Source organism: Wasmannia auropunctata, unplaced genomic scaffold, assembly GCF_000956235.1.
Source record: "Wasmannia auropunctata unplaced genomic scaffold, wasmannia.A_1.0 LD336036.1, whole genome shotgun sequence".
Classification (NCBI taxonomy): domain Eukaryota; kingdom Metazoa; phylum Arthropoda; class Insecta; order Hymenoptera; family Formicidae; genus Wasmannia; species Wasmannia auropunctata.
In genome coordinates, this window is record NW_012026854.1 from 43,743 (window position 1) to 55,350 (window position 11,608).

Here is an 11,608-nt window from a genome sequence, read left to right on the forward strand (position 1 = left end):
CCGGGTTTCTGTCTCTGCACGGATTTACGGAACGTCCGGACACTTCGCTTCGCTTTCAGATACGAGGAGGAGATCGAGAGACCGATGAAGCGCCACTGCTCGGAGCAGGCGATCGCGGAGGTGACGTCCTGGGAGGATAGGACTCAGGAGATGGTCAGGTACCACGAGCTGCAGCCTCCCCTACCGCCGGTCCAGTACATATCCGCCCATAACTCGCACCATTCGCACGCGAGTACGCAGATGGGCCATCCGCACGTGTCCACGCCCTACGCGCAGTATGCGCATCGCTACGTGTCCGGCATTGAGACGTGGCCGAATTATATGTAGACCAAAGCGAGAGGTAAACATGCCCGATATATATTTCTTCCTTACGCGGCGCCGAGAGGCCGCGCCACGCTGTCGTCGAATCGTCCGATTTTTACGTATCTATATTAAGTGATCGTGAAAAAAAAAGGATTCGCGTAAACCGTTCCCGGATCAGCCGCGAAATATATTCGAGAGATAAGTTTTTGGAATTTGACAAACTCCGCAATTCTCCCTGGTCGACGCGACGTGCCGATAAAGAGGCGTCGGTCGTCTTACAGTTTCTAAATTTTCACTTATTAAATGTACCGAAGGTCAAAGTCGTACAATTATCGAAATTGTTCTGAAATTGTTTTGAAAATCGCAAACTTATTTCCGGCAATTTTTTTGCAAATTATTTACGTAGGCGATATTATTTTTACCATACCGTCGTATTTCTTAAAAAATTCTTATTGAAGAAAAATCGGCGCCGAGTCAAAAGTCCTTGAGGAATTTGTCTACATACGAAATATTTTTTGACAGATCCGGAATACCCCTGTAGATAACGACGCTGATAAAGTTATGTACGTATAACGCGTCGCGTAAAGTAAGGCAAAGTAAAATAAAAAAAGACTATTTTATTACGTCGTCTATTTTGTTACAGCGATCTATAGTTGCTTGTATAAATGAAAATTATTGTAGAATGGAAATGATTGTATAAATGAATTGTGATCGGATCAGTCGCCGCGGTGTTAGAGCCCCGCGATGTTTCCGGGCCGTACGGAGCCCCCTCCCCCCAGGGATAGCCAAATACAACGTAATTAACCATTAATTACAAAGATTCACCTTATTAATATTAATAGTACGTCTGATCGCGAATTATATGCGGGATACGCGGCTAACAATAATAGCGCGATCTTCGTGTGATAAAGTTTGTAATTAGTGTAACGCAAATATCTCGGGTTGTTTTCATTCGTGTCAATCTTAAATCGGCGTTTCTCCCTCAAAAAGGAACTATACCGACTATGTCGTCATTGATGTTTGACGGCCCGATCGCGAGTTTGTGAAGGAATTGAAATAGATGGGAAGAAACGGAACTGTCGGTACATACGAGAGTCATGACTTTGAGCCTTACAAGAGCCTTGCTTGAAAGTCGCGCAAATTACTCTTATCTCTCTAATACCGCAATTTCGGTATCGCGACGATTACGCGCAAACGCTGGCGTAACATCCGCTTTAATTATAAACTAAAATAAGCTGAAATGCAAGCTGGCTCGTGGCACATTTCGAAAACTGATCAGATAACACACATTTCGAAGTCAAGTGCATGACATTTAACATTTATGTAAATTTATTAACATAGTAAATATCTCGAAACAAGCATTTCGTAGATTTTCGCGAATTTGATGCGGCTTTTATACCTTTCTCTTCCTAATTTTGGGACACGCGAAGAGAAGATATACATACATAGAGTGCAGAATCGAGTGCGCTAAAAACTTTGTTATAGTCGTATCTATCTAGAGATACTCGAGCCAGAGTCTGGCAGAATCAAATCGTTTGAGTTTCGGTTTTCCTGGGTTTTCAAAGCTTTTTAAAATATGCAGAATGACGGTTTACCTTTCTATCTATTTTTCTTCGGTTTAATATTTAGCTTTGAGTTAATTTTCTATCTTTATATTCAATTTCTTTTCGCTGTATTTGATGCATGCTCTTACTGAATTAAATTTTGATCCTCAGAAGAGATCGGCTCTCCTTCAAGCTAGAATCGAACTGTATGACGAATCAATGTAAGATTCAATATTCTACTTCACACGATTTACTGATACATAATTGTTGTTAACAAGAATTTGTCAACGGCAAATTTTCGTTGCTTTGCAATCCGAGAAACGGTCGCGCGCTTACGTGCCTCCTGACTCGACGCATGAAAATGGCGGATTGGCCATTCTCCGGCTTGAGAGTCTATACTAACGTGGACGAGGCGCGGCCACGATACTCACCATGACATCATTCCATGACAGCCGGCCATTCCAAAGCGCAGAATTTCAGGCCAAACAAACAGCGCGGCCGCTCGATATACACGGTGCCCGGCGCGGTGCGAGCGTTCCAAATGTAATAATATATATATAATATGTATATACATATATACGTACACGAGACGCGCACGCGGACGTTATAAACCGGCGATCGGCTCGCCGCACGCTCGCGCTCACGTCCCGTTCAAATAAACGGCTGAAACACGATCGAGGGTGGTAACAAATGTGCACTTGGCGGTTTCCGTTTAACGGACCGAGTATTTCGGGACCCGGAATTCGCGCGGTCGAGGATCGCGTCTCGACTGTCGCAGCTATGAAGAATCTTCGCGACGGAGTTAATTCTTTAAGAGCTTAAATTTTTTAATCGAGTACTTTTTATGAATCAGAGATTCAGTGATTCAGTCGCGAATCGTCCCTCGCTTTCGACGAGACCGAAATGGTATCTCCGATTTTTTAGCTCGACCGCAGACGATCGGATATATGTATATCGAGTACCGGACCGGACTGGCCTGATTATCGAGCGTGCAGCTATTGTAAATGAGCTTTACAGGCTCCATATTAAAAACACGTAGATCACATATACTATATACGTTATTAACACTTATAGTAGTTACTATACGCTGACACAGCCGTGCTTTTGTACTTAGATATTTATTCACCGCATTTTTACGTACAAGAATCGATAGAAAGCGTATAGGGTTGATGTTTCGGCGTAGCTGTGCACACTGAAGGGCGAAGCACTAAACCGTAATTTATAAGTGCGATGTACGCTAATTTTGTAGAAATAAAGCAACAAGAGAGACTAAAATCTGCCGCATTTAATATTATATCCTCTCGCTCTCCTAACTTTCCGGAAATTGTACCGATAATTCTTTTACATATTTCTAAAGATATATTATCATAAATATATTATTTATACGTTACGTAAAAATATTAGTGTTGTCTCACTTTATCACTGTTTCGTTTTGATTTATGATGCGATAATTTTAATTCATAGATTTTATAATGTTTTTTCGCTATATAACTTTCTCAGCTAAACTGGACATAATTTCTCACTTGCGAGGATTTTAGAGAATTTTGTGACTAACTTGTAAGAGGCTTGGCAAATCCGGCCAAATTCGCAGGACCGTGCGACCGAGGCCAACATGCGGAGCCTTATCTCTCTCTCTCTCTCGCCTCCTCGAATGATATTTGCAACGATACACGCGTAGCGAAATGAAATAGTACGCGGACTAGGTCACACGCGGTAACAACGCGCCTCAAATATTTGTCGAGCCCTTTACTTTCCCCTTTTTTAATGGCCCGAAAACCGCGAACGGGCCATTCTTTCGGTCGAGCAAACAGGGGGCTTATCGAAATTCACCCGGCGAGGGACGTGGGAATGTCACGATTTTTTATGCCCACTTATCCGCGTCTAAGAGATTAAAATAGAGAAGGTTGCACGTGTATTTCAACACGTGTGATTTGATGGAAATTATCACCTACAATTAGTTCAAGTGTGAATCTTCATAATTTTCGCGAATTCAAAATTTCCGTAAATTAAATTGTATTTTATTTACGAACAATTTGCGTAGACCGTCTCGAATCAGCCGCGAAATATTCGAGAGATATATTTCTCTATACTACTTTTCAGCTTATTATCGTAATTATTATTTATTCGTCAGAAACGAGATGCTTGAGTTCCTTCCCGTATATATAATTGTGAATTCTATATTTCTCTTGACATAGATATTTGTATTATAATTTTAATCTCACTGTTTTTCTGAGTTATGCCGAGTTTAGAGCTAAATTTAGAGCGGACGATTCCGTGGTGGAAAACAAGTCGGTAACTCGCGGCGATCGTTCTACGATGGGTTTCGTCGGGTTAGATCAACTCGCTTGACTTTTTTTCTCCTCGTCATCTCTCGGCGAAAGAAGAGACCGATGAGCTTGACGAGAGTCAGCCCTTCTACCATCCCGCCGTATCATCGTACGGCCGTCCGATTTTTTTCCCTCGCAGTCGTTGTCAGACATCGGGATTTCGATAAAGCACCGACGAGCGAGCTGATGCAGGCGGGAACGGAACAAACGACGGAAACGGCGCTTTCTTGACCCCTTGGCACACGATATAGAATTCCATGAACAGGACGAGGAGAGGATGTAGCCGGAGAAAACAATCGTGGAGTAAACGCGCGACAGTACCGCCCATTGAAGTGTTACGGGCAGCTGGGTGTCGGAAAGAGCCGCCATTTATACGGCTTTATCTATTTTAATTTCGTCGCGTATATATATGTATATTCGATTTACTGGAAGACGCGGTCGGTCTTTAACATCGAACGACTTCCGGGTGTTGGTTCCTAGAAATCATGAAATCCACGCCTATCTCGATACGCCTGTATGTACATCCGCATTTCTCTTTCTCTCTCTCTTTCTCTCTCTCTCTCTCTCTCTCTCTCTCTCTCTTCCCCACTCTCGTTCTTTCTTCTCCCTTTATGGTATTTTGGCAATAAACTTTAATAAAATAAATAAAATACTAGTAAATTTAACTAACAAATGTCTAAAATGTATTAACAACAATTTTTTAAATAAGTTTAATTTAATTTTACGAAACTTGCAAGCGGTATTTCATTTTCTTTAAGAAAGGTTTCGACCAAATTCCAATTAATTAAATCGATAATTAATTCAACAGCATATATAGTTGTTAATTTCAAACTATATAATTCATAACATTGATTTCAAACAATGTATGTATACAACAAAGAGCCAAATTTAGCTGAGGCTAGAGATATTGGTTACCCAATAATATTCTTAATTTAAAAATTTTTAAATTTAAGCTACTGTAAACTGCACGCCGATTGTTGTCGGTATTTAAGAAGGCAATCGTAATTTAATGCTAAATATTATATGTTAAAATTGATTTTAATTTTGATGATGATGCTACTACAAGCATCCTAAAGACACTGTAAAGAATTTATTGCGAAAAATATAACCAACCTGAAACCTTCCAATCCTATCGGGGAGGAGTCTTGTCTTATTCGACCATTATGAGGTTGTGGTAATATTTATCGCAATAACAGTCTAATCTCGGTAGAATTTGGCTTTTTCCCCTATTATTTTGTTTATAATTTGTCGTCCTTAATTTAATCTTTCTTGCTGTATCAAACAACAACAAAAAATAAAGAATTCTATCTGTATTAACAAAATATCCGCAAGTATCTAGAAGTATCATCCGCGGTTTTAGACTTTGTACTCGATGAAAATGATTTTAACGTGAGACAAAAATCATTGCTACTAAATGATATATGAACTTTTTAAACATGTATATCAATGTACTGACTTATGGTTGTAAAACTCGCACAGAAATGTGTTTTTTTATAATCCTATGTCCGATTTCATAAAGGACATTTCCCTCTTGCGAGGGTACGAATCTCGGGCCGATCGAGTGCGATGACATTTCGTACGATAAATAAATATTTGAGCGAGCACACGATAGTATGCCGATAAAATTTTCGACAGTTCGGGCATTCAGCGTCCCGCAGAATAAAGAGTTATAAACCCTTACAGCTGTTCCAGATTGTGCCATGTTTTATCGGCCAGTTATATATCCTCCTTACTATCTATCCATTCATCGAAATCTCGCCTCGCGGCACGCGTGTGCCATTATGATTGCGGGAAAGTCATAGGACCCACCATAAGTTCCGTCGATATTTCTGTGGCGGAAAGATTGGTCAAGAAATACTCAATTTAAATCAAAGTCGTGAGACGCAAAACAGCTCAAGAATCATTGATATTATCGTTTCGTTTCGAATTCTCGAAATAAAAAATTATTATCTGTGATTAAGAGCAAAAGTATCATTATCCATAGAGAGAAAAAATAATATATGTGACGTAAATAGAATTGGATTTATACAAAGAAGCTTTATTACCACGAGGCTTAACTTAATGAATTAATGTCGTTCCGCATCTCGTGGCTTCGATGGAGATATCTTGTAGAAAAGATTTACGCGATCGCGCGATGAGACTTGCGTCTCGATGATTCAGTATATATATGTATATGTAAATATATATATCTAGCAGATAAGGAAGGATCGAAGAGCTTATCAGCTGACACGACGATGGCTCTAATTAACGCGGTAATTAGGCCGTTTTAAGAATCGCTCCGATAACGCAACCGCGGAGATAAGTTTCGTCCACTCGCTCACGTCCACGCTGAAAATTATCAATTAAATTCGCCGGGAGGTCGCGGCGCAAGTCGTTTTCCGGTCGCTGAAGACGACACCTCTTCGTCCGTTGTTCTTCCACGAGCGCGCAAGGAAGGTGGGGGAGGGCGAAGTCGCGATCGCGTTCGGGCAATCTAATCGGCCGCCCTTTCGGTACACACCGAGCGGACCCCACCACGTGTGAAACTAGACGAGGCCACATACCCATAGAGAGACGAAGGGGCTGGCGATGCGCGGTCAATAGCAAGTTAAACACGAGTAGCGGTTTATCGTGGCGGTTACCATGGTAATTACGCGGTAGATACCGATAAACCATGCACCTAGGTACACAGCAGAACAAGCCGATACAAGTTTATCAGTATAAGGACCAAAGGGGTTCGCGTCCAGGAATTTTTAATCTTTCGCCGCACGGCGCTCCAGTTCTTTAAATAATACACTTCGATGGACCTTGCGACGCAATATATTTTCTGCGACAAATTGTATTTATATTCGCTGCTAAACACTAATTATTCATTTTACGAGTAATTATAACGGAATACGTTCTACGAGCGGAGATTGGAGCGTCTCGTCGACGGATGTCGGGAACTTACGCTTGTCATTTCGACGAAATTGTAATATATTCCTTCGTCCCTCGGCGCGGCCGATATCGTCCCTTCTCCCTAGGCGCCCGTCCAAGCGCGGCACATCTTAATTGCCAGCGGCGAGTAAAGATAATTGGCATTTGGCAGCGAGTGATCCGCGATACGCTCATGCGGCGGCGCGGCGCGGTAGCTTCTTCTCGGAAAGAAGTCCGTCTGTTTGTGCGTTTTATATTAGGTCTTGAATTTACCGCAGGCTCTCTTGCTGCGTCCGAGACCCGCGGGGGCCGCGTCGTCGTCTTCTTCGCCCAACGTCGATGGCAGATACGACCGGGAGAAACCGTCTGAAAGACGGCGGGGCCCCGACAATCTTCTTACCCCCGTTCGGCCTCTCTCGCTCCGCTTCTTTTTCCTTCATTTTTCTGCGCAGACGATTTTCTCCACGGCACTTACTGACGTCGATGATGCATTAACGTAATTGCGTTTGCGTCTCCCGTTCGCGAGATAAGGCGGAGAGAAACCCACCGAAAGCCCGTCCTTCTTTCAAGCTGAAAATTCGAGCTCGCCTCAGAAACTCTTTGGTAATCATGGAAACCTGCGGAATTTATTTTTGGGTCTCACATTGCTGTCCATCTGTTCAACGGGGATAATCGGGAGAATAAATATCATATATAAAAAATATTCTTCTATTTTCTATGATTTTTCAATAAACGGTATTTATTTATCGCACTGTATATTTTAGTAGACGTCATGAATTTATGAAATTATATGACAGCTAGTCTTTCACAATTTTTCTCTCATTGCATCGAACGCTCGAAAGCGCGGTATTTATTTTCTTTGCAGTATTCGCGATTCAATATTCTATTAACATTTTCTGATCGTTTACAGCTCCGATCTCATTTTCCCATTTGCTCATTCATACGAAGTGCTTGGATTCGCTTGTTATACGTCGCTCTTCAGAGGCCGCGGAATTTCCGATGATGGGATTTCATTAATTCTGCGCTTCTGATCCGAAAGCCGTGGACCGCAACGGGCAGAAAAAACGATTAACGCCGCGACGTCACCTAAGGTGGAGGATAAGAGGAAGAAGTGAGAGGAGAGGCCCCCGAGGCCTTCTGCACTGTCTCAAGCACTCTCCTCGTGAGTGACTCTCGACTGGTATGGCTGACAAAGAGCGAGTATCCACCAGTATATCGAGGTACTAGAGCCACCATGTGTGTACGGGCGTACCCGTGAATACGCTAGCGGCTTAGCGAGGCTCGCGCTACATGAATATTCGCGTTATCGCGGCCTTTCAACATTCCGGCAAGAGTCGCCGAGGAAGCCGAGTCCGGCGGATCGGTGCTCGGTCACGAACAGCTTCGACGAGCTAAATAGAAAGAGATAAAGATGCATAAATGACGAAATGATTATTTTAATAAATTAATAATAAAGATATCAGTATAATTAATTTTGTAACGTATCGCCGCCACCGTATTACTGGCCTTCGATATGGTAGAGACGTCACAATATTCTGCACGACGTTTATGTTCCAAGGATTTTAACTCTTTCTGTCTCTCTCTCTCTCTCTCTCTCTCTCTCTCCTTCTTGTTTTTTTTTTAATGGGCAACTTCGACGAACCGTAGAACCGTGACACGTAGCAGGTACGTCTCACTTCTCGAGCTCGATTTTAAGAAGCTTTTGAAATTCGAGACACGGCACCGACACGTGGCCCACCAATTCGTTTCGTGTACAAGTTCTTGTAATCGAGTCCGAAGTATGCCGATCCGTCATAGTTTGCATCTCGTGAGCATAACTTGGCAGTAATATAGGCATACAAGAGAAAAGAAAAACTTAATAGAAAATAATGATAACAATAAAATTAAAAACTCCTTTAATTGGAGCAAAGTTCCCTGATATTAAGCAGAGTGGAAATGGCTGTGCCATAAATAATCCTCCTCCCTGGAAGACTTAACGTTCGGTGTCCTACAAGCTGTAATCGTCACTTAACGAACGGATAAAGAAATCTCTCTGTCAATTCCTTTTATTTCTTAAATTACGCGCAGATAAACGCAAACGTCTCTTTGCGTAGACACGAAACGATCGAGCGAGAAGAGGGAATTTCTATCGGAAGTCGCGATGAAAAATTGCCACGATAACGGTCAAACGCAATAAACCGACTCCCCACTCAGGTCGCTCAGTGCCGACTGAGACTAATTGCGGCTCCGATTACAATGTCCTCGGCTATTATTATAATTTATAACTTGGTATTGTTGTTGCGCGATCGCGTTATCGGCGATGTGACGCGCGCATGCCTTTCCATTGTCGAAGCCAACGAACGAAACCTGGCCCAAGAAATTGAAAAGTGGCGAAGTAGTTGGACCTAGAGTGTCTTCCGATTTTTGTCTTGGATTTAGGAATAGGAAGTCTATTTCAAAGGTGAAAATTCCAATTGCTATCGAAAAGATTATTAATGTAGCTTAAAAATTAGATCATGAAGAATTAAATCGTAGTTACATTTTGCGAACGTTGATCCTAAATTTATGGAGATAGAAAGAAGACCTAGGGTAGGTATTCATTTTGAAAGATAAAAATTCAATCGCTAGAAAAATTATTAGTGCAACTTAAAACTGAATTATTCTAAATTTATAACGATAGAAAAATGAAAATTCAATTGCAGGAGAAATTATTATTAAGTAACGTGATTTAAAAATTAGATCATAAAGAATTAAACTGCGATTATAATATTTATTAAACATTAATTCTAAATTGAACACTAATTCTTATAGGAATTAAATTTAGCAATGCTATTTTTGAATCGCGAATATAATCTTATCAATCATCATCATTATCATTTTCTATCTTTTTTTTTAAATTGAGATAGACAATCACGAATTTATTATGAAACTCAATATATGTATATATATATTTGTTTTATGTTTATCGAATTCGAAGTATGAACAAACCGCTAATATGTAATATTAAAGAGTGTAATTTTACGATAACGATACAAGTGAAAGATTTGCACGCTATGATATTAGCTCGACTCTTCAACTAAGCTTTTTATGACTTCCATTGCAGTTAACGTAAAAATTTAATCGTGTTAAATATAAACTGTTTTATGTGACTGCTGAATGTAAATATGTATAATAAATGTGTTTTGTTGGCGTCAAACAGAAATTGTAATTATTAGACTGCTAGCTAAAGGAAAGAATTGAGAGAAAATGACGCGATCCAACTGTATCTTATGACTTTCGCATTAAACAAATAAAGTTCGTAATTAGATCGCTCGCCACTAAATAATAGCAGTGGCACCGCGAACTGTGTAATGCGACTGTATTGTAAACAAATGCCTATATGTTGCGGGCATCGATGGCATTAACGACGAGCCGCGCCGGTGATTGACCCCTTTGTGGGCCTCATGCCACGTTACCCCACCGCGATAACGCGGGCCGATTCGACGGGAAGTGGAGTGGAAAAAGATTACATGGACCCCCAGGCTTTTTCGGTACGGCCGTGACGAATTGGCACGATTATGCAACCGGGTTCACGTGGCCGCTTAAAGAGTTCGATGCGTTATCGCGGGAAGGGCGGCAGGGGGGGATCGAGAGGTGGATATCGGGTCCCTATATCGAGTTCAACGCGGATGCGGCCTCATCTCAAAGGTTTTTATCGTTGTCTCGTACGCGAGCTTTCCTTGGTTTCCTCGCTCTCTCGGTGGAAAAGAAAAAAAATCGAGGACTTATCATCGTCGCATTGTCTGCGAGAGCGATAGAGAGGTCTTTCGGGGTCATGTTGCAAGAGCACGATGCCGGGACGCGACGTTGCCGGACGGCGACAGCAGCCCTGAATGCAGCACAGGGGGGCCTCCTCCCCGATCTTATTTATTTAAATATTCAAACAACAAATCCGTCCACCTGCCCTCATCCTGCGACAGATATAAACAATCGAACTATATCGATTCCGTCTTAATCATCTGCGACTTAAAATAATACGAATATCAAATCATTAAGTGATTCGCGGCTTGCACGAAATATTTGTGCGAACAATAAAAGTATTAAATAATTTTGAGATTCGAACTTTTTCAAGTAGTTTTCCGAAACTTAGATTCTGTAATAAAAACACAATAATTTAGACGTTTAAATTCTATTGACTGTGAAATGCGTCCAAGTGCAAAAGGAATTTCTCTTCGTCGAACCTATCATACTTCGCTATTTTCTCAACAGCTAGCGAAAAAAAAATGAAGAATCGTACAAAACGATCGTTTCTTCCGCGTTCGCTCGCGAATTCCGTCGGCTGCGAGCCGCGTCATGAATTTATTACCCGCCTCGGCCACCCGCCACGGCCGTGGTCCTCAAAGCTCGCAGGGACGACGAAGGCGAGAGCGTAGCCACAAGGCGGGACTTTTTGCTCGGCACACATGTGGCCGGCTAGCGGCGATTCGGGCCCGATAAAAGCTCCGGGGTCCGAGATGATGACGGCCGAGAGAGACGGAAAAAGGATGAAGAAGAGAGGAGAGAGAGAGAGAGGAGAGGGAG

At 41.9% G+C, this 11,608-nt stretch overlaps 1 protein-coding gene across 1 annotated transcript in view; it reads left to right on the plus strand.

Annotated features, from left to right (window-relative positions):
* Window positions 1-701, plus strand: part of LOC105452186 (transcription factor SOX-9-like) — a 12,546-nt gene extending 11,845 nt beyond the window's left edge. The window contains exon 5 of the mRNA XM_011693078.1: window positions 60-701. Within this exon, the coding sequence (XP_011691380.1) occupies window positions 60-327 (268 nt within the window). The 3' untranslated portion in view covers window positions 328-701. The remainder of the gene's footprint in view (window positions 1-59) is intronic.
* Window positions 702-11,608: the final 10,907 nt, after the last annotated feature.